This window comes from Panthera onca, chromosome A1, assembly GCF_046562875.1.
Source record: "Panthera onca isolate mPanOnc1 chromosome A1, mPanOnc1 haplotype 2, whole genome shotgun sequence".
Taxonomy (NCBI): domain Eukaryota; kingdom Metazoa; phylum Chordata; class Mammalia; order Carnivora; family Felidae; genus Panthera; species Panthera onca.
In genome coordinates, this window is record NC_138339.1 from 158,841,230 (window position 1) to 158,867,300 (window position 26,071).

A 26,071-nucleotide genomic window follows, 5' to 3' on the forward strand; every position below is an offset into this window, starting at 1 on the left:
GTTCTAGCAAACGGCACGTCCTGCTGGCATGCTCCGGGGGGCCTTTCCTGTCCCACTTCCCCCCACCCCACGGCTGCCCACAGGGCCTCTGAGCACGTTTGACCCCCATTTCCTTCCCCAGGCAGAGAGGCTCCCCCTCCGCACCCCAGGCAGCCCAGCCAGAAACCTGTCGGACAGGCTCAGAGGGAAGGAGAACCAGTTAAACTCTGTCCTCAGCACCTCCCACCACAGAAAGACTGAATGGGCTGGAAGTACTGAAAACCGCCTGGGGTGGTGCTCGGACCCACCTGTCCACAGAAACAAGCCTGTCACAGAGGGGCAAATCCTGTGGGACTCCACTCCCCTGGGGCCCCTAGAGGAGCCCCATTCCCAGTGGCGGAGAGCAGGAGGGGCGCCAGGGGCTGGAGGTGTGTTCACGGGGTCAGAGATTAGGTCTGGGGACATGAGAAAGTTCTGGTGACAGAGGGTGGTGGCTGCACAATAGTGGGAGTGTGCTAATGGCCACTGAGCTGTCTGTTCCCTCATGGATGGTTCAGAGGTCAAGTTCTTTGTCAGGTATATTTTGGCACAATTTTACAAGTTGGGGCGGTCAGTGCAGGGCCTTGGCATCCGTGTCCGGGGCTGGAGGGACAGCACACACACCGGGCATGGGGGCAGCTCACAGCTCGCAGCCCCGAGCAGTCAGCGGCCCAGCTGCCCAGCCTGGAGGTGCCTCTGAGGAACGTCATCGAGCCTCTAAAAACAGACACCCTCCTGAACCTTTGCTGCTCTGGCCGCTAGCTTACTCCCTCTGTGATCAGCGCCTCCCTACATATCCTGTTCGTGATTCAGCCCCTTTGGGTCACTGTGGACACTCTGTTGGACGCTCTGCTGGTGGGATGGGAAGTGCAGATGGTCGACACCTACCTCTGTATGCCGGGACACCCCCATGGGCCCTGGCAGGTCCCACAATGCTCGGCCCTGGACCCAGTGAGCCCCACGGCTCCATCCTGAAACATGGCAGCTGCTATGCGTCTGGGCTGAGGGGCTGTTAGAAAACTTCAGAGGGAAGAGCACAGAGACAGAGCGCTGTTCTCCCTGCAGAACAGCCTCCCCAAGAAAAATTCTCAAGCAGAGAAGAGCTCCTCACCTCCCGGTCACAGAAATCCGGGTCACAGTGTCTCCTGTGTGTCCAGGATAGGATTGCCAGCTGAAATGCGGGAGCCTGTCACTTCTGATGTGTACCCACACGGCCACCACAGAGTTAGTGGAAGTGTGCCCTGTGCTGGTCCCTGGCACGTGTACTTTCACAGGAAAGTGTCAGTATGTCTCTGGGTGTGTAACTTGCATGCCATGAATCTGGGACATTGTCTTTTTATTGTTGCACTAGGGTCCCAAACTTTTGGTTTTTAAAAAATTTTTTTAAAGTTTATTCATTTTTGAGAGACAGAGAGTGAGCGGGGGAGGGGCAGAGAGAGAGAGAGAGAGACACAGAAGCTGAAGCAGGATCCAGGCTCTGAGCTGTCAGCACAGAGCCCAACGTGGGGCTCGAACCCATGAACCTTGAGATCATGACCTGAGCCAAAGTCAGATGCTCAACCGACTGACCCCCCCAGGTGCCCTTGTTTTCTAGTTTTTTTTTTTTAAATGTTTTTATTTACTTTTGAGACAGAGAGAGACAAAGCATGAGCAGGGGAGGGGCAGAGAGAGGGAGACACAGAATCCCAAGCAGGCTCCAGGCTCTGAGCTGTCAGCACAGAGCCCGACGTGGGGGTCAAACTCATGGAGTATGAGATTAATACCTGAGCTAAAGTCGGATGCTTAACCTAGTGAGCCACCCAGGCGCCCCTATTATACTTTAGATTTGACCCCTTATAAAATGTAAATAAACATGTCTTTATTTAAAAAAAAATTTATTTTTAACGTTTATTCATTTTTGAGAGTCAGACCATGAATGGGGGCAGAGAGAGAGAGGGGGAGACACAGAATCCGAAGCAGTTCCGGGCTCCGAGCTGTCAGCACAGAGTCTCACGCGGTGCTTGAACTCACGAACCATGTGACCATGACTTGAGCCGAAGTCGGACACCCACCTGAGCCCCCCAGGCGCCCCTGAAGTCCCAGAGTTGTCAGTGCTTTCATTTCCCAGCAGAAGTATTTTTGAATGTGACTGCGTTTGGAGATCCAGCCTTTAAAGAAGTGAGGGTAAAACGAGGTCAGTCGGTAGCCCTGATCCCACATGACTGGTGTCCTAATAAGAGGAGGTCAGGACGCACAGAGGAAGCACGTGAGGACGCGGGCGGGAGACGGTGTCCACGCACCCAGGAGAATGGTGCATTGGGAACCAGCCCTCGGACCCGCAGGCTCCAAGACTACGTGAGCACGGGTGCTGTCTAGCGGCCGGGCTGTGGTTCTTTGTCACAGAGGCCTGCGCCGTGGGCACAAAAACGGGGTTCTAGCACAGAAGGGAGGACAGGAGAAGGAAGGCTGGGGACGAGCGACAGTGTGTGCCTGTCCCAGCCTGGTACCCTCCCACTCTTCCTGAGACTGTCTGTTCGTCCGTCTGTCCAGTGGAGCAGATGGAGGCAGGACCCCGGTTTCTTGGCTTCCTGGGGACGGGGTGCTTCCTGCGCCTCCCCTCCCGCAGCGTCCCTGAGCATTTTGTAAGATTAGGTTGTATCACAGTTTTTGTTCTTTAAAATGTGCGTTTAATCTTGTTACAAAATAAAACTTGCTTACAAGGAACACTCCCTCAAAATGATCTCTGAAAACAAATCGTGAGTTTCTCTGATGCCCAGAGCCCACAGAACAGCTGCATTCCACGTCTGTGCTGGAAGAACTGGAAACGCCATTCTCAGGCTATAATTGCAGGGCTCCCTGCTCAGTGGACCTGCCCGCTTCCAAAACCTGTTTTTCTTCTGCAGAGGACGTCACTGAAGGGTCTGGGGTGACTTCCTGAGGGGCACTCACAACCTGCCCTCGGAGGAAATCGCGTGTGAGGCACCTGAGCCTGGGAGGCTAGGATGGGAACAAGAGGCCCGGGGTTTGCTGAGCACAGTCCGCACACCGGGCAATGACTGAGCCCCTTCCGGCTCCTGCTGGGGAGAAGGAGACATGTCCAAGAGGACGAGCCTGGCCGGGGTCACACCCCTAGAAACTGAGCAGGGGACCTGCGTGGCCTGGGGGACTGCATTCTCACCCATGACAGTCTCCAGAGGGTGACATTTCCCCAAAGAGAAAGGCTCTCGTCAAGTGGCCCCGCGGCCTGGTGCACCTGGGCTGTCCCAAGGCAATGATTTCACTCACACTCCTGGGCTGGACCCCCCCCTGCGGGGACTGGAGGAATGTGTAGTGTCTGATGACGGTAACCTTGGGACAGGACCCCACACTCGCTCCAGGAAGGTGGCCGCTCAGACTCAGAGTTGTGGGCATTTCATGGGGTCACTGGAGACCCCATAGCACCCCGCCTCACTAATAATATCTGCACATGTCCCTTCTGGCTTCATGGGGACGGCAGGAGTGAGAGCCTCAGGATCCTCCAGGTGGCTGGCGGTACACTGACCTCTGAGCAGGCCACAGTGGGCTGGTGGGGGGCCAAGGCCGCAGGGCCAGTTCTGGGCCCTCCTGCCCCCTGTGGGGAGGGCATTACTGCTTTACTGGTTACACACAGTATTATGGAAACTTTCAGAACGGAAAACCGCTCCGTGTACCCAGTGCCCAGCTTCCTGGTTCGGCCATGGCTCCATTCGCCCATCTTTTTTCTCTCTTCTGGAACGAATCTAACACCAACTCCAAACCTCATATTATTTTACCCGTCAATACTCTTCTTTAGTCAAATAGAAAACAAATCTGGACTTAGTACTTCAATTCAAAGGGATGGGGCTACTGCCATAGTGAGGTCTGGAAGCTTCTCTGGAGCTAGGCCACGGGAGGCTTGCTTCACGGGGCACAGTAAGGTAGGTGAGACAGTGGGCTGGTGGCCGGCAGGCTCAGCGGCGGGAGCCGACCTGCCCTGCGAGGCGAAAACAGTCCAGCTCATTACTGCTGGAGCAAAGGAGGGGTGTAGGGGGCAGAGTCTGGCTGGTCCCGGATAAGCAGGGGACCCCGAGTCTCACCTGCACCCCAGGAGAGGGCTCCCCGTGGGGATCTCTTTAGTAGGACACACAGGGGCGTGTTAACCTCCACTGTTTTCCCAGGGCTCAGCTGTGTCAGCCCCCAGTAATACACACACGCACGCACGTGCACACACACACACCACCTCACTACCGGGACACACCAGCGTCACTAATGTTCCCTTGTCCGTCTGCCTCCCAGTCCTCGCTCAGTCTCGCCCCCCCGCCCCCCCCCCCCCCCCACCGCAGGGTCTTCCCGGGTGTGGCCATGTTGCATCTGGTGGTCACGTCTCTCCAGCTCTTTTCAACTGAATCAGTCGACCCCCGCAGCCCTCGCTGAATGTGGGGTCATGCTGTGGTACAGGCCCCGGCTGGGGACCAGCACCCACATCCGGGGCTCGGCAGAAATGCAGCCTCGGGCTCCCACAGCCGCTCTCTGGGTCAGGGTCCCCGTCTGGGCAGTGTCGCCGGGGTGTCCACCCACCTCCCCTGCTGAGGCTTGGCCTGCACAGAAACTTGGGGACGTGGCAGGGGGCCGTGGTGGTACCTGGCGAGTGACAGCCTGCATGGTCTCCAGGGAGGACGGCTCAGCGCTCTGGCTGCCAGCTCTGAGGAAAGGGTTCTGGCAGGGAGGGTGCCCAGGGAACTCAGCCCTGGGCATGTGGATGGAGGTACTTGGAGAGCACAGTGCGCACTACCTCCTGTTCCCAAGGGGAGGCTCAGGCAGACCCTGGGCCGGCAGCCCTCTGTTTCCCGCCCTCTGGCCGCTGCTGTCCTGGCCACCTGGGCCTCCTCATCCTCTTCCCTCCCCTACTTCCTGGGCTGGCTGCTCTTACCTCGCTTGCCCCCACACAGGATGCCCGTCCTCCCGTGTCATCTGGCCCCAATACACCTGCCAGGGGTACCGCCATCAAGCTCAAGCCCAAGTGCACATGTCCTGTGGCCTGGGTTTCCTGCGGGGGCATCAGAGCCAAGGCCATGCTGCTCTTCAAGGCAGTTGTGAGAAAGTGTGTGGCAGGGGGTGAGGCCGGATCCTGACCCCCATCAAGAGAGGAGGGGAACCTGCAGGCAAGGAGACAGGCGTGTCCCGGGACTGCTGGGTGGGATGGAAGCGGGGGTGTTGAGTGCCAGAGAAGTGGGGGCAGGAGCATCAGCTTGCTAATAGGCCCGGCGACAGGAAGCAGGAAATGGGGTTTAGCCCCAGAGAAGAGTTGGAAGGGTGGGGGTGGGGGGGCTTCAGGGAGTCGTTCCCTTTGGCTGGTAGCAGCCATCCAGGTGGGGAGAGAAACCCGCCAAAGGAAGATGAGCAGGTGCGCAAGGCGTGGGCCGGGGGAGACCCCATGTTGGTGTGAGGATAAGTCACCCCGTCTGCTGACTTGAATGTCACACAAGAAAGTACCCTTGTTGAGAGTGTCCCAAGGAGGTCAGAGCAGGGACCGGGGGGGGGGGGGGGTGGAGGGGGTGGGGGGGGGGCTTACAAAGGGCACTGCACTAAGCTGTGGCACCAGGACGCTGGCAGAACTGGCCTTTGTGGTTAGGTCCAGGGGACCCTAAATTACCTACAGCCCCCGAGGGTCCGCAGAAGCCTGATGATGGCTGGTGGCAGGAGGTCGGCGGGGGGGGGCGGGGGGGGGTCCTGCTGGCTCCTCTGCAGGCTCTCTGCTTAGCCCTGGATGGATCGGCTCTGAGCCGTGTCGGCTGCCCGCAGGTCCAGTAAAGCTCGGGTAGACGTGTGGGGGGCGCAGCCACGTCTCTGCATGGCCCACAGGCACTTCTCACGAGAAAGTACACACATGCCCCAGAAAGGCATTTCCTCCGACAGGGCTGGTCACAGGTGGACTGGGCTCCGGGGCTCAGAGAAAGCGTCTTCCTGCTTGGGCTCATTGTTTCAAAAAGGACGCTTGGGGTGAGGAGGGCTGAGGCTACAAGTGCCTTAAATCCAAAATTCAAAGAACCTTAAATACCCACTTTCTCACCACATTTGTAAACCAAAATTCACAACATAGTTCTGGCAAATTTTCTGTGGTCTCCCTGATTTGGCAAGGTTTTCACGCCCCAGTGTTGAAATCTCAGGAGAGTAATGGTGCTGGCTCCCAGGGGTGCCCCTGCAGGGCTCAGGGCGTCAGGGCCCCAGGACTGTTCAGGGCGTGCCTTGATGCCTTTAGTTTTGCTGGTGACTCCCCTCCCCCTCACCCTGAGGAACAAGATTGCAGACAGCACCTGGCCTTGACCCACACGCCCAAGATTCTGAACACGTTATTGGAGGGGTGGCTGAATAGGGAACCCCCCCACCGTTCTGCCTCCTGTGTGGGCGCCCCCTGAGCTGTGAACCCCCAGTCACCCCAGATGACCATCCTGCAGGGTGGTGCACAGCCAGCCAGTTCCCGTGACCATGTGACCCCTGGCAGGGTGGGGGCTTTCCCAGGCAGTCAGGGCAGGACTGGAACCCGGGACCCCCTCCCCAGCCGGGTTTGGGGAGGCAGGAAGGAACAGGGCAGGTCCCCAGGTGGGTGCAGGGACTATAGGCTGTTCTCAGGTCTGAAGTGAAGACTGAAAAAAACAAGTGAAAAGTAAGACTTGCCCTTTTCCGGCACAAGGAAAATTAAAATAGGGCTCATAGGTCAGAGCTCTGACCTTCGGACCGGCCAGGCACTGAAGTTTGAAGGTATCTCAGGAGAACCTCAACTCTATCTCCCACCTTTGCTCAAAGCCCAGGAGGCCTGAACGGAGTGACCGGGAAATGCCGCCCACCCACCCAGCCAGCCTGGGGTGGGGGGGGGGTGGGGGGGCGGGGCGCACACCTTGCGCTCAGGACCGCCCCCCGTGGCCCCCTGATCCCGCCCCCAGCCTCCCATCCCGCCCCCAGCCTCCCATCCCGCACCACTCCCTCCGGGCTTAACACCTCCCACGCTTCCAGCTCCAGCAGCGCCGGACACCGCCCTCAGCGGGGGCCGCGGGAGCAGGTGCAGCCCCGCCCCTCTCCCTCCCGCTGCTCATCCCTCGGGCCCCGCCCCCCGCCCCGCCTCCCGCGTCCGCGGCCCGGCGGAAGGACACGCGCTCCGGTCCAGGGAGGGGGACTCGTACTCCTCGGCGTGCACCCCGCGGTCCCCGCGCCCCCGGGCGCCCCCTCCCCGCCCTCCCAGCATGGAGCCTGCGGGGCGCCCCCGGGACCGGGTCCCCAGGTGGGCGTGTGGGGGCCAGGGCGCGCCTCGCCCAGCCTGGGGTGTGGAGTGCGGGATGGGGACCTGGGTTGTGGAGTGCGAGTGGGTGGGGAGCGGCGGGGAGGGCCGGGGCGCGCCCGCCCCCCCCCCCCCCCGCGGGTCGGTCGCGGTTCCCGTCGCGTCGCCTCCCCCACGCGCGCACGCGGCCTCGTCCCCGCGGGAACCCAGTGCGCGCGCGAAACTTTATTTAGGGCTTACAGGTTCCTTTTCTTGTTGCAGGATCGATCCGTACGGGTTTGAAAGGCCCGAAGACTTTGATTATGCAGCTTATGAGGAGTTTTTTTCCGCCTACCTGGTGATACTCACTAGAAGAGCGATGAAATGGTCCAAACTTTTGAAGGGGGGCGGAGGTGTCCAGAAGAGCGGTACAGGTGGGTCGGAGGCCGCGGACCGGCCAGAGCTGGTTCTGAGGGGCGGGGTCTCCGTCCCTTCCCGCCTCCCCCCCCCTCCCTGCCTCAGCGCGGAAGCCCCCTGCCCGGTGTCCTGCCCAGCCCAGCTCTCTCTGGGCCTGGCGCCTCCTCCAGGCCTGCCCTCCCTGGCGCTCTCCCTCCTGCGGGTCTGGGAGGGCAGGCTTCCACACCGCCACAGAAGCCGGCCCCTGCCCTGTCCCGCCTGTGTTGACCTCTGGCTGCTCGTCTGGTTTCTGGTGTGGTTTGCTTTCCTCTGGGAATCACATTCCCCTCCCTGCCCCAGCGTTGGCCTCACACTTGCTTCAACGTTTGTTGAATGAATGGAGTGTTTTCCCCAGGCCGCAGATAAGGAGACGGTGGGGACCTGCCGGAATGTGGTGAGGCCCTTGGGAGGTGTATGCTTCCGGGACTCAAGATAAGGCTAGGGCTTTCTGAGATAGGGCTTTGGTGACCAAGAACGGTGAGGGCGGAGGTCAGCGGCAGGGACAGAGCTGTGTGACCGGTAGCGGGGACGTAATGAGAGCGTTCTGGTCTTGGGCCCAGGGCTCCATCACATGACTGGGCAGAGAGAGGCCAGCTGTAAGAGTTTTTTGTTTTTTTTTAAATTCACTTTTGAGAGAGAGAGAGAGAGACAGAGAGCTCGAGTTCAGGTGGGGTAAAGAGTCAGAAGAGAGAGAATCCCAAGCGTGCTGATGTGGGGCTGCATCCCACAATCCTGGATGGTGACCTGAGCTGAAATTAAATGTTGGGTGGACGCTCGACTGACTGAGCCACCCAGGGGCTCCAGTAAAAGGTTTTTTTTTTTTTTTTTAAATTTTTTTTTTCAACGTTTTTTATTTATTTTTGGGACAGAGAGAGACAGAGCATGAACGGGGGAGGGGCAGAGAGAGAGGGAAACACAGAATCGGAAACAGGCTCCAGGCTCCGAGCCATCAGCCCAGAGCCTGACGTGGGGCTCGAACTCACGGACCGCGAGATCATGACCTGGCTGAAGTCGGACGCTTAACCGACTGCGCCACCCAGGCGCCCCTCCAGTAAAAGGGTTTTTAAGCAAGAGGGTGTGACAAGGTCAAGTTTTGCTTTTAAAGGGGTTGGTGAACTAAGGCCCAGAGCGGGCCCAGTACATAGTGCAGTTGCACAGGGTTGGTGGGGACAGGTTGATCTTGGGGGTGGGGCGCTCAGGGAGGTGGGAGAGAGGCTCTTTCTCAACTCTGGGCCCCACCACCCACCTGCCTCTCCCTTGACCAGGGGCCCTCCTCAGGGCTGTTACTGCTGGGGGAGTGTTCAGGAGTGACTCAGGTGAACTAGCAGTTCACACAGTCCGAAGGGCCGGGAGGGGCCTCAGGCTGGTCCCCTGTTGCCAGGCAGACCTTGGATGCCGCCAGCGCCCTGTGCGCTCCCTGCAGGGATCATCCCCCAGCGCCCATCCCTGCGTCGCCTCTGTTTCCATCGGCATGTCTGCCTTTATTCTCCTTTCTGTTTATTCTTAAGAGTTGACTGGTCTTTTGTTTTTAAAAAATACAAGTGTATAAAAGTAAAGCTAATTTGGATCCATGGTGAAAATCTGCATCACGTGAAGTACCAGGGGCTCTCCTCCTGGCCCAGCTGTTGGGTCAGGCAGAGGCCACTGCTGACAGCACCAGGCGTCTCCCACGCACGTGTGCAAATGTGGCGGCTGGCCCCGCAGGCCGGGAGTTGGCGGGAACGCGGGAGAAGCCTCCCGTGGCTGACCCTGGACCCGGAGGCTGGTAGCACGCAGTCACTGAGATGTGCATGCGCCTCAGTGGCCCTGTCTGTGGTGTTACCATCTGGTTCTAGCCTTTTCCTGTCCTTCCCTTTGGAGGACCCTCAGCATCTCCGTCCTAAGCTGCACGTGGCGCCAAGTGTCTCTTTTCCGGCATCCGTTCTGTTCAGCGTGCAGAACCTTCCAGATGCTCGTCCTTCCTGTCTTTTCCAGTTGTATTCCCTGGTTCAAAGGTCTTATCTGGTTTCTGCTCCTACTTTCTTTGAGCACTGGTGTCTGTGAGCTCTAAGAATTTCAGTTTGGCTTACTGAAAGAATTCTCTTTTTGTTTTAACATTTCCTTGACTTACATAACAGACTGTGACTGCAGTAACGAGAGGGGCAAAACAGGTTTGGAAGCCAGAGTGTCAGCTTTGCGATGAGCCTCGGGCCTGGGGGAGGGCGGCCTGGTGTTCCCTCAGGAAACAGAGGCACAGGTCAGTCTGCAAGAGGTGTATGGTTCATAGGGTTCAGTGGCCCCGGGTGTCGTGGCTGGTGCTGGTGTGGTTTCGGGGCAGGACGGTCGAGGAGCCTGTCAGCACCTGTGCGGCTCTGTGGGAGTGGCTGTGTGGCACAGACAGGAGTGGACGAGTTATTCCAGAAATGAGAGTCCAGTTCTGCAGTCACACTCAGCTGACTGTCCTGCAGGGACCATGACATCCCAGGGGGGAAGGGCCTTGGTGGGCATCATTCTGTGACCTCAGTGACGGGTCTTGTTGCTTCGTTGTCCTGTGTGGTTTTCTGTTTTGGGGGACTTTTGTCTGGACGCCTGCCTTCCTGTCACCAATAACACGGTCACCTCCTAATCTTGGCATCAGCACGTCTCCAGGTGGCCACCAGAACTCACTGGCCCGATTTTGCCACATGTGGACACAACCAGTGTTTCCTCTTTGTTTTCTTTTTTGTCCATAGCAAATACCCACCAGGAGCACGTGAGACAGGTTGATCCTTCTCCCGCAGCCTAGAAAAACGAATTCAGTCCTGCCCTGGCCCAGCCATTGCTCCAGCTCATGTCCCGTCTGAGGGCGGATGCTGAACTGCCTTCTGCAGGGTCTCAGCTCTTTCCTAGTAGCTGCAAATGTCAGCAGCATCTAAGTTAGAATTAAGTTGCAAACACATCTGTCCAAAGGCAAATACCAATAAATACAGGGATTTGCTTAACTTTGTTGGGACAGACAGTTGGAAGTGATTTGTCTGGGGTCCACCTTGTTTAAAGAGATGCCCCCCTCATCTTCCCAAGGTCAGGAATGCTGCCGGACAAGTCCTACCCTGAGGAAGGGGTCAGTGGCAACAGCCTTTGTCCCTGGAAGCTGTTGACACAGCTCAGCCTCCTCGGCCACCTGGATCTCAGGCCAGGGCCCCGTGCTTCACCCCCGTCTGACGAGGAAACTGAGGCCTCTGCCAGGCGGGGCCTGCGGGTCCCAGTAGAACCCAGTGTCCGACTCCAGTGAGGCGTTTAAGCATCTTACAGGTGCCTTTTTTTTCTATTTACAAATTTAATTTGTAGTGAAATAAGCTCTTACTGGTTATACTTCTGTGAGTTCATGGGGAGGTTCGTGTCCCCTCAGGACTGAAACCAGCCCATGTCCTTAAACACTCGCTCCTGCTGCCCCTGTGGGCCCCGTGCGCTGCCTGGGCGCTGGGGCCTCTGAGAGTGTCCCGCCAGCGGGCCCCACGGCCCCAGGCCTGTGAGGCCGGCTCCCCCTGTGCCCTGATCTGGGGGATCCCGTCCTTCTTCCCTCCTTGCTGAGGAACACCTCGCTCTCCGGGACCACGTTCGGCAGCTGCAGGACCTTTGAGCCGATGGTATAAACATCCGTGCAAACACCTGTGAGCACTGAGGCTTTCCTGAAGCAGGGTTGTGGGCTCGGAGCCGAGTGTGGGTCTCACCCCCCCACCCCCGTGGCCGAGCTCCGCCCGCGGTGACCCGGTTCCCTCGTGCCCTGCTGTGAGCCTTCCTCAGAAAGACTGTTCTGCCCCTTCTGCCCGCAAGACTTTCCTTTGCGATGCTGTTGAAACACAGTCAGCTCTGCTCCTGTGGTTATTTCTGGAGTTTCCTTATGCTCCACTGCCTGCGAGTGGGGCCGGAGGTCGGAGGTGAGCCCCTGACTTGGCGGCTCCTCTGGTCCCCCTGGGGATTGTTGTGGTTCTAGGCGTCAGTTGTGCTGGAGGCAGCCTGGGGTCTGCGTGTCCCCCCTTTGCACGTCTTCAAGTTAGGCATCCCCGGCCGCGGACTGGCCCCTGGGGGTGGCCGCAGCATCTGCCTGGCTCCCTGCGGCCGGAGACCCCCGCCCGGCTCTGGCGGAAAGCACGGCAGGCTGGAGGAAAGGCGGCCCCAGTGGCTAGTGTCCTCGGTTCGCGTGACCTCACCAGCGTGGGGACGCCCCAGAGGGTCTCTACTCCCTGTGGCTTCCGCCCCGCATCCCGCACGCACCTGCTGGGCCTTTCCTGCCCTCATGCACCCTCTGGAAGCTTCCGCTGAGGCCGCATCCGTGGTGGGTTAGCGCAGAGTGCGAGTTAGCGGAGCTTTATCAGTGCTTTCCGTGGCGGCTCTTCCTGCCGCGGTTTTCTGTGATACGCAGCTGGCGCCACAGATGCTTTTCTCCTTGTAGCAGATCGTGGACTTTCTTTGATTGTATGGCCTTTTGTTTTTTCTTAAAATGCATTTTTTTAATGTTTGTTTATTTATTTTTTGAGACAGAGACAGAGCATGAGTAGAGGAGGGTAGAGAGAGAGAGGGAGGGAGACACAGAATCCAAAGTAGGCTCCAGGCTCTGAGCTGTCGGCACAGAGCCCGATGCGGGGCTCGAACTCACGAGCTGTGAGATCATGACCTGAGCTTAAGTCGGATGCTCAACCAACTGAGCCACCCAGGCACCCCTAATGCATTTCTTTTTTTAAAAATGGTATTGTGGGGCGCCTGGGGGGCTCTATTGGTTAAGCGTCCGACTTCAGCTCAGGTCGTGATCTCCCGGTTTGTGAGTTCAAGCCCCGCGTCGGGCTCTGTGCCGAGAGCTCGGAGCCTGGAGCCTGCTTTGGATTCTGTGTCTCCCTCTCTCTCTGCCCCTCCTCCACTCTTGCTCTGTCTCTGTCTCAAAAATAAAATAAACATTAAAAAAGAAAATAACAATGGTATTTGTAATGTAATATGGAAGTAAAATAATAAAGCTTTGAGTATTTCCTTCGATGAACGGTTTTGAGGGTTAAACTGTTGCACCCCTGGCTTCCTGTAATTCACTTGAACATCGTCTCACGAATCTTTCCTGTTTACCTGGGAAACGAGCGAGCAAGTTGTTACCTGAGGTACCTTGTGGTTCTTGGCTTCTTTTCCTACGTGTTTCTATGGTCGCTAGACAATCGATGATCCCTTTCTCATGTATTTATTTTCAGTAAAATATCCCTCCCAAAGGAAGTAGCTCTCCACTGACACAAGTCAAGTGCAGAACAGGACACAAACACCGGCCGCTGAGCCCCCCGCCAGGGGGTCACACAGGCTCCCAGCCTGGGACCCTGCAGTCCCTTGTCACCTCCAGGGCTGGACCATGCACCAGCGCCTCTGTCCCTGCCCACAGCTGTCCCTCTGGCCCTCGCTTCTGCTTCCTGCCTCATGTCCCCTCACTTGGTGCAGCTTCTGTGCCTCCGGCCTTCTCCTGTGTGTGGAGCTTGTGGGGCCTCCCTGGGCTGCAGTGACTGATCCTGGCCCCAGGGGCCCGGCCCGCTGCCTCCCGCACGGTGTGCTGACGGTGAGGGAGGACGGGGGGCTGCCCCGTGCAGGAGAACGGTCTGCAAGGAGTGCACGCAGCCATCCGGGTAGGCATGTGTAAGGTTCTGCGTCTTCTCATGTTTGACGTGGGAGAAGCCAGGCAAAAGCATTGAGGTCGCGCCCTTTGCTCTCAGGCTCTGCCAGGCTCTGACCCCAGGCCACGCTGGTCTGTCCCTGACCGCAGCCCCTGCTTTCCGTTTCAGTGAAGCGCTATATCCGGAAAGGTGTCCCCCTGGAGCACCGGGCCCACGTCTGGATGGGGGTGAGCGGAGCCCAGGCCCGGATGGACCAGAACCCCGGCTATTACCACCGGCTACTGCAGGGAGAGTGCTGCGGCAGGCTGGAGGAGGCCATCCGGACAGGTGAGTCGCGGGTGGGCGCGGGGGCACGCAGCCCCCCAGGAGGGAACTTGCGCTGTTACAGATTGCCCACTGCTTTTAATTTGGAATTTTATTTTTCTTATGGGAAAATCAAACCTTGAGCATTCGTGAGGGGAGAGCAGTGTTTTTCACTGATTCGGCAAACACTAGACGCCAGCCAGCTGGGAAGGTCAGTATGGGCAGGGGCAAGGGCAGGGCAGGTTTCTGCAAGAAGACCTTGCTGCAGGCTCTGAGCCGGCAGTCGTGACCGGAGGGTAATCGCTGGGAGGGCTTTGTGCTGATGGCAGCGCCCTGGGACTTAGGGACGCACGCGGGGATGTGTGGCTGGTGTTGAGCTCTGGGTGCCGACGGTGCCCCAGGCACTCTCAGTGACCACACAGGCTCACGAGCTCTTAGATGTTCCAAGTGCTCAAAACAAACGTTTAACCCTTATAAACTGAATAATTTAGATTCTTAGGAAGTGTGACTGATCGTCTGATTTTGCTTTTGAGACATACACCCTTAAATATAAAATAAGTTTTAAAGCCCAATTAACTGAGTGTGCTGAGAGGTGGGACTCCCTGGAGGCGGTGAGACTGGGGAGTGTCCCCAGCCTGGGGAGGGGGTCCCTTGCTGCGCAGAGGCCACACGTGTCAAGAAAAACAGAGTGTTGCTGTTGGTTTGAAAAATGAACTGAAAGGCTCTGTTTTAGTGCCGGTGTTTTTGGATAAAAATGTCTTATTGTGGTAAAACATGCATAATAGAATTTACTGTTCCACCTTCCCAAACCGAAACCCCGTCCCCACGGAGTGTCAGCCTCTCCCCAGCCCCCGGCCCACCATCCTGTCGTGTCTGGCTCGCTTACCCCGGTGAGGGGCCCTGGAGGCACATCCACATGGCAACAGGCGTCAGAATGCTTCCTTTTCAGGGCCGGGTCCTGTTGGCTGTGCGGACAGACCCTGTTTTGTTGGTCTGTTCTGTTCTCCGCTGATGGGCGCTGGGGTCGCTGCCTCTGCTTTTGTGGGTTTGCTGTTACGAGCATGGCCACACGGAGATTTCTCTGAGTCCCTGCTTTCCAGTCTCTTGGCGTGTGCCCAGCAGTAGACCTGCTGGACCATCGTCGTTCTGTCTGTTTTCTTGAGGGGTCTGGAGAAATTGCTCTGCAGGGACAGCGCAGTGGAGCATTCATAGGGTGCGTGAGCAGACTGGACGTCCCTGTCCCACCCACCTCTGAGGTGGGAAGGAGGGGCTGTCCCAGGGAAAAATTTCAAAACATCTCCTAATCAAGGGTAAGAATAAGAATGGGCTTGGGACTGGTCACTCAGAGTCTGAATTAGTAAAAAAAAACAAACAAGAAAACCAAAACCAAAACACCACTAAACTCCTGGTGGATTCTAAGTTTTTGGGATATTTAGAATTCCAAGAAAAAAACGTTTTTGTAAACAAACACACAATGGCAAATAACGTCCTTTGAGGCACTAATACTTCCTGTTCTGCTTAGGTCAGTTCTTTTATAAGCAGAGGTGCGGCTCGGAGACCAGAGGGAGGCCCAGGAGCGCTGCCCGAAAGCCGTGTGGGGGCCGGGGGGCCTGCACACCGGGTCCGTTCCAGTCATCAGCCGTAGCCCAGCGGCAGACACACCACTAATCTAATCCAAGTGGGGTCACTAGGTCAGAAAAAAGAAGTACTTGTGTCATGCACCCACACCTCCCCCCTTCTGCCCGTGTGTGGGCTAGCTCACAGAGTCAGGGTCAGGTCCGCGGGAGGTTCCCACAGCGCCGGTGAGGAGGACGCAGGTTCTGATGAGCAGACAGTTTATTCACTTCTCAGTGTCTGGTTTTGCCGTTTGTCTCTGAGGGATTCTCGGGGTGTTCTGCCTTTCCACAACTGGAAAGATTTTCCAGTTTTGTGTTGCCTGTGGTCCTAGAGTTAACCTCCTGGCTGGGGGTGGGGGGTGTTGGGAGGGGGGTGCAGACAGGCTGCATGGCAGGGGCTGTGAGGAGAGGCAGGATACCCTCCTCTTCAGTCCTGACTCCCATCGCTGTGGCCTCAACCGTGGACTTGGCAGGGGCTTGTCCACAAAGGGCGACCAGGGTCGAAACTTTCGCTCACACCTGCCAGGTGGGGTTCGGGGCGCCCCCTGTGGTAGACATGAGGGTTACATCACAGGCTGGTCTTGGGTAATCCTGTGTTGTGAATTTCCCTGCAGATATGAACAGGACCTTCCCGGACAACGTGAAATTCCGGAAGAGCGCGGATCCCTGTTTACAAAAGACCCTGTACAACGTGCTGGTGGCCTATGGGCGCCACAACCAAGGTGTGGGGTACTGCCAGGTGAGCCCCCAAGGGAAGGTGACAGCGACCAGCAAGGATGCACTAACCCTGTTCACGGGCTCTCTAGTCATGGTGCCTGTGACTTTGACACATTCCCCAGGTAGAAAAGTGGTGAAACATATGCTTAATGACTTACTTTGATGTCAGAAAGGGGAGGCTGGGAAGGTAGGAGGTCACTTAAGTGACCCTAGGGCTGCAGGTACTGAATGAGTGACTAGCATCTGCTGGGCTCAGTGCAGGGCGTGTGTGGGGCGCTCCTCCCATGCTATTTCTGGGAGTCAGATCTTCCCCTGCGATTGAAGGGGACAGCCTGCGTCCTCACCTGCCAGTTCCTGTCACCTTGCGAGGACATGCACTGTCTGGGGTGTTGGGGAGGGAAAGACAAGGGCGTGTGGAGCCACAGAAGTGCCATTGGCGAGCCTGCAGGGGACGCGGGACGTCCCGCGTGGGTCTGAGGGGCTGGAGGCCTGCCAGCGTGCTGGCTGCTTGGGTGCCTGGAGTTCTGCTTCCCGCTTCGGTGCTCCTGCTTCTAGGGCTTCCCGAGGGTGCCGGGATCTGTGTGGGGACTTTGCAGCCCACCCTCTCAGGCGAGGCTCCAGGGGCTCGGCGGCTGGGCCAGGGGGCCGTGGCTGCAGCGACAAGAGGGGCAGAGCATCTTGCAAAGACAGCAGCAAAGTCGCAGGCCAGACAGGCTGTTTTCTCAGTGCCCTGGAGCCTGCCCGCGGTGCCAGGGGAGGAAGTCGGGATGGGTAACTGGCCGTCCTGGACGAGGACCGGCCTGTGGGAGCCGGGGAGGCTGGGCAGCCGAGAAACCGTCTTTATGTTATTCCACTCGCTGTTCTTGTAGGTTTTAAAAACAGCGTTAAAACAACCCTCACAACTTTAAGCGTGAGCGCGATGTGCAGCTCATAGTCCGTATCTGTGCACACGCGGCTGTGGGGACAAGGTCTGCAAGCTGAGTGTCAGGAATGGGGGTCTGTTCTCCGCGGTCGGAGGCGGGGTGTGGGCAGGCTGGCGCCCCCGCGGCTGAGGGGTGGTCTGTCCAGGCCCCGGCCGCTCGTGGTCTCTGGAGAGCCCTGGCGTGTGCCTGCCTCTTCACGTGGCCTCTCCCTGGGTGGCGTGTGTGACACTGGGTGACAGAGGCTGGATTTTCCCCGTTACTAGAGGAGGGCACATTTTAGAAAGCATCGGGAACAAGGAAGGAAGTGGAAGTTGTCTGGAGTGCAGTCACGCAGACACTGGCCCACTGTGAGTGAGCCCTGCGCCTGCAGCTCCCAGGTGCCTTGAGCCTCCCTGGCGGTCTCCCTCATAGAAACTGTCTGCAGCCCTGAGCGTCCTGCCACGCTCTCGCGGTTTTACAAAATACACTGTTGGCTTGGCATCTGCTCCGATGCAGACTTGAGCACTCGTGTCTGTTGGAACACCTGCTTTAGAGGCTGGATGTAGGTGTCGTCTGGGCTGAAGGACGGTCTGAGTGGTGTGGTCTCAGGGATGGGGGTGGGGGGAGGCCTGAGGGGGTCTGAGTGGTGTGGTTGGGGTGGGGTGGGCAAGGCCTGAGGGGGTTCTGAGTTGTGTGGTCGGGGGGTGGGGTTGTGAGGCCCGAGGGGGGGTCAGAGTGGTGTGGTCAGGGGGTTGGGGGGGATGAGGTCCAAGGGGGGTCCGAGTGGTGTGGTCGGGGGTGGGGGGGGCTGAGGCCTGAGGGGGTCTGAGTGGTGTGGTTGGGCGGGGGTTGGGGTGGGCAAGGCCCGGGGGGCGGCGTCTGAGTCGTGTGGTTGGGCGGGGGTGGGTGCGAGGCCCGAGGGGGGTCCGAGTGGTGTGGTCGGGGGTGGGGGGGGCTGAGGCCTGAGGGGGGTCTGAGTGGTGTGGTAGGGGGGCCGAAGCCCCAGGAGGGTCTGAGTGTGGACTCCAGGGCCGTGACCCCGACAGCTTCTTCACATAGATTTGTGTTTCTGCTTTCTCGTGCTGTGTGTGTCACTTGGAAGGCAGATCTCGATCTTGCACCAGAAGGTCGTTCCGGAATTGCGTGGTTTTGGGGACAGCAAGGGACGAGCAGTGCGTCATAGCCACTGAAGGTGGCTTGAGGCGGCTCAGGACCCGTTTTCTTGTTTCAGGGAATGAACTTCATAGCAGGCTACCTGGTCCTCATAACCAAGAGCGAAGAGAAATCCTTTTGGCTGTTAGACGCACTCGTGGGAAGAATACTGCCTGGTGGGTTGAACACGCCTGTGACCGTTTGGGCCCTGGTTGCACTCTCTCTGCTCTGCAATTTAGCGTGAACTGTCTGTGTCGGGTGCTGGGCTTGGTCCCCAGGCTGCCCCATTGTGTGGAGGCTCGCAGGGCCCAGAATCAGTGAGAGGTCCACTCGGCTTCCTGTAGAGTTCAGAACAGTCCTAAGAGTGAGTCGTTATCAGCTGTAACTGTTATTGGGATGAGAATCATTCCTTCCAATTCATTGATTAATAAATAGCACCGGTTTTGGTAATGCAGTATGGACCCTGATTGCTTTGGGAAGAGAAGTGGCCAGAGCCGTCTTGGGTGGGAGAAGACCTGTGCCCTCCACAGCCGCGACGGTCGTGACCGGACCCAGCCTCGTGCTTGGCCTAAGGCGGGCATAGCTACACAGGGCATGTGCGGCCCGGGGAGTTCTCGTGACCACCGGACGGGTGAGCCCTGGTTCTCCCCTCCAGCATAAGTGCCCTCAAGTCGGGCTGGAACCGCCCTTACCACCCTGGAGAGCTGGCCCCAGCTCCGGGCACCCCGCAGTGACCACGGCAGGAGTCGGCTGTGATTTCTGCCTGGGAGCATACAGCATGTTTCCATGTCCCGAGTCTCGCCTCAGCACAGCAGTACCACACGGGCCCAACTACTGATCCATTTTACAGAATGGGGACTCCCACACTCCAGTGCCACTGTTCGCCATGGCACAGAGTGGACACGCCAGCAGCCCTCCTGGATAGGCCGCCTTCAAGGGACAGACCGTCCCCATGTGCGTGCCATCTCACCATCCCAGCTCTGCCTGGGGAGGCCTGAGCGGCAGGTGCAGGGAAATGGCGAGGAAGTGGCGGGGCGGGGGGTTGGTCAGGGGACCTTCTAGATGGAGCGATGGCTGAGCTGCGTCTGGAGACTGAATCATGATGTGTATTTGTACTGTGACCAAGTCACCTCCTTCCCACAAATACTCACTGAGACCTGTCACATCCCCGGGTTGCTCTGGGGCTTGGGAAGTTTCAGCGAATGAAGACACAGGCGGGAGGGGGCAGCAGCAGCCACGGCACAGCCTGAAACTGTCACAGAGGGGCTCTGGGCTGGCCCTGAAGGGCAGGTGACTGCACAGGCTTGTGTGTTAGCCCCTGAAATGTCCTTTCCCGTCCTCGTGACGTCCCGTCGGACGACATTGCAGTCAGGACTGAGGGGGCAGAGGCACTGCTGTGGGTCACTGGAAGCAAGCTGGCCCGGCACCAGCATCCTGCTCCCTAGTTTCTTTCCTCGTCACACAGAAGCAGGGGGCCCGGGAGGTGGCACACTAGTCACACACGCTGAGCCGTGCCGGCCTCCCCGCGGCACAGGCTTCCAGGACTGGTAAGTCGGAACAGAAGGAGTCAGAAAGACGAGCCGAGATGAAGGCCGGTTCTCTGGAAAAACTGACACAACAGACAGAGCCTGGCAGGACGGATACGTGGAAATGGAAAGGGTGCTGGAATTTGAAAATCTTTAGAGGTTTTTAAGAATCTCAAGAGAATACAAGTAAGACAAAGAGGCCAAGTGGAAAATTTTGAGAAAAATACTGCCTAACAAAGCTGATTTAGGAGAAAGTGGACCGTCTGAAATGGCAATACTGTCATCGAACCTTGAAGGTGTGGAGAATTTCTGCGCGCTTTACAAATCTTTCAGAAAACAGAAAAGGACACACTCATCCGCTCACGTTGTGGGGCTCGCGCCATGCGGCTGTCAGATGTCATGGAAGCTCTCACATGCGCAGATCACACTTGCGGTGACATCAGCCGCTTGGACCTCGGTGGTTCTTTTATCTGAGGAGGGTTTATCTAGGGAACCAGGGAGGCCTGAAGGAATATTGGAGATTTAACGTCCTGTCCTGCCATTACAAGGAAACGGTATGGAGACCAGAGGTGAGAGTGCAGAAATCGATTGGTCTTCCGACCTATGAATCTGGGGGACTTGGGGCTTGAGGTATGTCAATCAGTAGGGAAAGATCGCCGTTTGCAACATCCTCTGTGACACCTGTGTACATGGAAAACCCTATTCCTACTCCAGGTGGATTCAAGACACGTGAAAAAGCGGAACTTTGACACTTAGAAAATGAGGTGAGAACAGCCTCGTGATTGCTGAGGAGGGAGGTAGGTCTTGAACAAAATTCAAAAAATAGAAGAGACAAGATTGATAATTTTCGTTACGTTAAAATTAAAAACTGACTTTGAGATAAGGCCTTGCAAGGAAAGCAGAAAAGAGGTGGTGTCTGTGATCATGCAGCGCACGCGTGAAGGGTCCCTACCGCTCTGGGTAGGAGCAGCTCAGTAGGAAATAATAGGAGGCCTGTGTGGCTGAGAGTTGGGAAGACCGGCTGAGGTCTCCCACGAGCGAGAAGGTGCGGGGACACCTGTGACTAGGCCAGCAGAGCCTCCCCTGTTTCAGAACACCTGACGTGGAAGGGAAGTCATGTTCTGGAGCACCAGTACACGGTGTGTGCACGCCCTGAACTTGGCCTCCACATGCAGACCCCGCCCTTCCTCCACCCAGCCTGCCGGGCGGCCTCTCTCGGGTCAGGCCGCTGTCCTGAGCAGTCACCATTCGGACCAAGGCATCCAGGGAAAGGACGAGGGAACAGGCCTCCTGGGCCTGCGGAGACGCCAGTGCGGCCCCGGCTGACGGTGCCATCGGGCTTCAGGAACGGAGCGGGAGTGCCGTCTGGGATGTCGCATCGAGCAGAGCCCAGTGAATCAACACCCTGGCCTCCCGACAAGCTGGTGTGACCTGTTTCCCCTCCAAACACAGCTCAAGACAGAAGGTGGTCCAAGGGAGGACCAAGGCACCTTCCGTGGGGGAGACTCAGGGGCCCTGGGAAGCAGAGCGAAGGTGTGAACACCGCTGGAGCTGCCGTGTGTCTCCCGTGTCCTCTTGACGACCTTGTCCCAGGGGGTCGCCCTACCTGTGGGCCGTATCTCACCGCCTGTGCCCTGTGCCTGTGGGGTGTGCTTTTGCCTTTGGGGGGCTGGGGAGCATCGGTTTTGGAATTAGATGGCACCCCCTTGGATCCCAGCTCTGGCAGCAGTAAGACGGGCTGGTTCTAAATCTGTGCCCCAGCCCGGCTCAGCCCTCCAATGTGCTGACGTGGCCAGGGCACTGTTTGCAGAAGGCTGCCGTCCCCGAGGCGAGGCCCCCGCCAGGCCTACTGAGGAGGCTCCTCATCCTGTGCTTAGCCAAATGCTGGCCCGGAGGTGTGCTTCTGCTCAGACGGCCCAGAGGAGCGGGCCCCGGGCTCCATCTGCCTTCGGCGTCAGGGCCGGATGTGGCCAGGAGGGTGAGGAGGTCAGGTCTCGGGGTTCCTGCCCTGGTGACCCCCAGGCCCTGGACAGTCAGGGTGTGAGCTGGTCGGGTCTATTTTTGGAAGGTGCTGTAAGCCTCTCTGGGGCCAGGAGTGAGGCCACCTTGCTGGGAGCTCAGCAAACCCTCTTACTGCCTGAAGGCTTAACCCGGCTGCCCCAGGACGTCACTTGGAGAACTGGGTCGCTTGCAGGACACTCTGAACGGACTGCAGAGGCTCTTTGCTCCATCTCCTGGGGGGGCCAGGATGTTGCTCAATTTAAGAAGAGATGATAGATGCAAAATGAGGATATGAGCAGGAAAAACTTGTAAAATCCTTGGTGTTCTGTTTTTAAATTTTTTAATGTTTATTCATTTTTGAGAGACTACTTTAACAGCAAAAACTAAGCATTAAAGTCTACAATACGTGCCTTTAATGAGCAAAAAAGTTCTCTGGGAGGACACATGCGTTCGGAGAAGATATACTACGTCGTGCTGTCTGTCCGAGTGCGTGGTCCCAGCCAGTGGGGACCGCCAGCTGCCAGCCAGTGCCCAGGCCTGTGGGCGGGAGGAGCGGAGTGGCCGTGAAGTCACCTTGGTGGGCTGTGCTTTCTGTGCTCCTATGGTCTGGGGCCCCCAGGCCACGAACTCGGTTAAGGCATTTCTCCAACTTAAGCTATCAGGTCTCATTGTGATTTACAGGATGGCCCAGGCCTCTGGCTGCCTCTGTCCTCCTGCAGTCAGAGGGGTGGGGATGTCCAGCCCCTTCTAGAATGCCAGGAACTTGACCCTCCAGTGTGGAGAGAGGACGCGGACTGATTCCGAGAGCAAGGGCCCCGTCCTGTGCAGGTCACTGTCAGCACTGTCCCCGCACCTGTTCCTGTGTCCTGCGGCCCCTGCTTAGCCAGATGGCGTGTCCATGCTGCCGGCCAGCCCTCAGCAGGGGCACCAGTGTGCTCACACTGACGAGCCCGTCCCCAGAGCTTTCTCATCTTCCCAGACCGAAGCTCCGCACCCCCAGCCCTGGGGCCCACGGTCCTACGTCCAGTCTGTGGGTGTGGTGGCTGCAGGGATCTCAGCCACACCGGTCCAGTGTCTGGCTTTGGTCCGCGCACCTCATCCTGAGGGCTCACCCTTGCTTGTGGGGCTGAGGACAGTTCCGCCCGCGTACACGGCACACTTTTGTCCCTTTGCCCGAGTGGACACTTGCTTGTGTCCCCCTCTCGGTGCCATGAGCGCAGCCGTGCAAACGCTTCCCGCCGGCGGATTCTCACCGGTGCACGGCGCGGCCTCGCTTTGGGAGCCGCCCTCTCCTCTGCTGGGAAGGGCGCTCAGCCACAGCCCTGCTCTCCTCGTGTGGCAGATTACTACAGCCCCGCCATGCTGGGCCTGAAGACAGACCAGGAGGTCCTGGGGGAGCTGGTGAGGACCAAGCTGCCAGCAGTGGCGGCCCTGATGGACAGGCACGGCGTCCTGTGGACCCTGGTCGTGTCGCGCTGGTTCATCTGCCTGTTCGTGGACGTCCTGCCCGTGGAGGTGAGCGTGGCATGTGCCTCGCGGGGACCAGGGCCGTGTGAGCCCCCAGCCGGTGACGCGCCATTTCTGTTTGTCCGCAGACGGTGCTCCGGATCTGGGACTGTCTGTTCAGCGAAGGCTCGAAGATTCTCTTTCGGGTGGCCCTGACCCTGATCAAGCACCACCAGGCCTTTATTTTGGAAGCCAGCAGTGTGGCGGACACCTGTGAGCGGTTCAAGGAGATCACCCGAGGCAGCTTTGTGACCGAGTGCCACACCTTCATGCAGGTGAGTGTCGGGGCTCTGCTCCCGGTGCAGCGGCCTGGCCAGGCGTGCTGGCGTCCCCAGCCTGCCTGTCCCCGTGTCCCCTCTGGGCCTCGCCCCCCCCCCCCTGCTGGGACCCCCCCTTGGGCCGGTCCAGGTTCACTGGGTCGGAATGCAGACCCATCTGACCCCTTCCCCTGTAGCTAGCGTCTTTGGTCCCAGATGGCTCTCCGTGGCCCCAGTGGGGTTGCATGTGTCTGTTGTGTGTCCTGCCCCAAAGGGCAGCTCCCCGATGCCCGGGCCTCCGTGCTGGGTCCTGGACCTCGTGCAGGCTATGTAGATGACTCTGGTGTGCTGAGCGAACAGAGCAGGAGCCGTACTGACAGGCCTTCTGCGGAGGCCGGGGGAGGCCGATTTCAGGTTCTGCTCAGCACCTGAACAGCCATCAGTGCAGGCAGGTGGCCCGGTTGTTCCCCCCGACCTCCCGGGAGGTAGCAAGCCCCCGGCTCTGCCATCAGGGGACAATCGGGTGATCTTCTGACGGCAGACTGCCCTGGAATCAGGACGCTGGCCAGAGTGCACCACTAAGGCTTTCTCCCACTGCGGGGACGTGGGAGCGCGGAGCGGGGTGGCTTTGGGAGCGGCCTGGGTGGAGGCGCGGAGAGGCCGGGGCCTCTGCCCTGGGGCATGGGGAATGAGGGGTCCTATTCCAGCCGGACTCCAGGCCACGGGATGACCAGTCGCCAGGGCCACACATGCGCTCCGAGTGGCGGGCAGACGGGTGGACTGGCCATGCTCAGCAGCCTCAACAGAAGTGGTGACCGGCTGGGTACCGTCAGAAGCCTGCAGCTAACTCTTTGGAGCCCGTCCCACATGACACAACGCCTCGTCCAGAGAGGGCAGAGGGCAGGGTCGTGAGCCTGGGATTTGGACGAGGCCCCGCCTACCCCATCTGGGCTGTGGCTGCTGGTGGCTCCTCCTGGGTGACACGGGGTTTTCTGTTCCCTGTTAGCGCATGGGCGGCTCGAGGTCTGGTGATGCGGCCGTCACCCCCGAGGGACCCAGTGCCTGCCCCTCCCCCACCCAGCAGCCACCGGTCTGCTTTCCGTCCGGGTTTGCCTTGTCTGCACGTGTCAGGTACACCAGTGAGTCCGCGTGTCGCTGTCTGGCTGCCTTCCCTCCGCGTGACGCTTTCAGCGCCGTCTGGTTCTGACTGGCATCGCGCACGCTGGTGGTCACACAGTAGGTGCTCAGTGCGAATGTTTCTAAAGCACCCCAGGAGGCCGAGTGGCTGCCGGTACCGCGAGCCACCGGAGGGAAGCACTGTGCGTCGTGGCCCTCTGACAGGAGCTGCTGGGGAGGCGGCCAGCGCGGGGACCTTCCCCAGCAATCTCTGCAAAGTTGAACACTTGTTTCTTCCCCGAGGCGCGGTACCTGCAGCCCATGCGCCCTCTAGAGAGAGTCCCGCACAAGAACATCTAGAATTTTCTGGAGAGTAAGCAGGGCTCACAGGACTTGACTGATTCCCCCTTCAGGACCGTAAACACTCTGCCCCGGCCTAGGTGCTGCATAACACGTACCTGTGGAAGAATTCCTCTAATTTCTTCAAAACAAAACAACACCTTTTTACTGCCAGCCTCACATCTGGCCTGGTTTGTAAATCGTGAATTTCTCAGCAGTAACTGTAGAAGTGATCGTTAAATTATTAGTATGCAGGAGAGATGTGATCGCATATACTCCCCCCACCCCCCCAACCCCCGGGGTACGTCTTTCTCAGTGCGAAGCCCCTGTTCTCAGCAGACAACAGTCTGAGGCTCCACCGGCTTCCCATACTCCGGCCACTCACCGAGGGCCCTGACTGGCCTTGGAGCTGCCACAGGACCCCTCAGCTACAGCTCGGGGCCGCAGGAGAAGGGGCCGTGCAAGCCCTTCCCTTGGGGCAGCAGTGGGGGTATGGGGGGGGGACCATTGAGCTGAACACCTGTTGCTGGTTTTTTAAACAAATTCCCTTTGTGTTCCAGAAAATATTTTCAGAGCCCGGGAGCTTGTCCATGGCCACCATCACCAGGCTTCGCGAGAGCTGCAGGGCCAGGCTGCTGGCGCAGGGCTGACCAGGGCCCTTGTCTGCTGTCGCCCCCGAGGCTTCATTTCCAGAGCTGACGTTTCCTGCTGTTTGGTGCCGGAGTACTTGACGTCTGTACACTTCGTTGTGAATGTTTTTCAAGACCGATTTAAAATTATGTCCTCTGTAACTCAATTATGGGCTACGAAGTCATGGATTTCTAGAAATGTATTTTTACTTGAGATCTTAACCTATAAAATGTGAGATATGCATATTTAATAAAGCACGTGAACACCTCCGAGTTTGTGACCGTCAGCTCACCGGCTGATTGAAAATGAAGACCAAACCCGCAAACTGTCACTAGTGTTAACGCCAAATCCCTTTCTGTGCCACGGCATCTACGTGAGGTCTGTGCACACAGCACGTGATTTCTCTTTAGAAAGGTAATTTTTAAAAACTGATTTTTGAAATTATTGTATTACATAAAGCGGACAGAGGTGTGTAAGCTTTAGGGAATGGCAGAGTCTGACTTGGGCCCACGAGTGCTCACACAGCCACTGTCACCCTGGATCCCTGGAGGGAGAAGCCCCAGTGAGACCCCATCTTCCTAACCCTGACCCTGTCTCCCGGCCCTGACAGTGGGGCTGCTGCTGCCTGCTGAGAAATCCCACTGCCTGGGCAGGCTGAGCCCTGCATGGGGCAGTTGGGGGCCTAGAACAGTGTCACCTCTTGAACA

At 58.2% G+C, this 26,071-nt stretch overlaps 1 protein-coding gene and 1 long non-coding RNA gene across 6 annotated transcripts; one reads left to right on the forward strand and one right to left on the reverse strand.

The window, feature by feature from the left end:
- Positions 1-1,592: 1,592 nt before the first annotated feature.
- LOC144617395 (uncharacterized) lies at positions 1,593-7,707 on the reverse strand. Of its 3 annotated transcripts, none has more exons than XR_013557842.1 (3): positions 7,602-7,707; positions 4,925-5,150; positions 1,593-2,431 (listed from the first exon to the last, which is right to left on the reverse strand). It is a non-coding gene; the product is annotated as an uncharacterized LOC144617395 (long non-coding RNA). The 3 variants fall into 3 exon arrangements; XR_013557841.1 differs by having other exon boundaries at positions 1,593-3,074; XR_013557840.2 differs by having other exon boundaries at positions 1,593-2,165; positions 2,298-5,150.
- On the forward strand, positions 7,095-25,633 carry GRTP1 (growth hormone regulated TBC protein 1). Of its 3 annotated transcripts, XM_078452822.2 has the most exons (8): positions 7,097-7,270; positions 7,529-7,680; positions 13,468-13,626; positions 15,833-15,957; positions 18,069-18,165; positions 22,859-23,031; positions 23,112-23,297; positions 25,295-25,497. In XM_078452822.2, exons 1-8 carry the CDS (start codon positions 7,233-7,235, stop codon positions 25,382-25,384), a joined length of 1,020 nt encoding a protein of 339 aa, XP_078308948.1. In that variant the 5' UTR covers positions 7,097-7,232; the 3' UTR covers positions 25,385-25,497. The 3 variants fall into 3 exon arrangements, with proteins under 3 accessions (XP_078308950.1, XP_078308948.1, XP_078308944.1); XM_078452818.1 differs by lacking the exons at positions 7,097-7,270; positions 7,529-7,680 and adding an exon at positions 7,985-8,096; XM_078452824.2 differs by lacking the exons at positions 22,859-23,031; positions 23,112-23,297 and having other exon boundaries at positions 7,095-7,270; positions 25,295-25,633.
- The last annotated feature ends 438 nt before the right edge of the window (positions 25,634-26,071 follow it).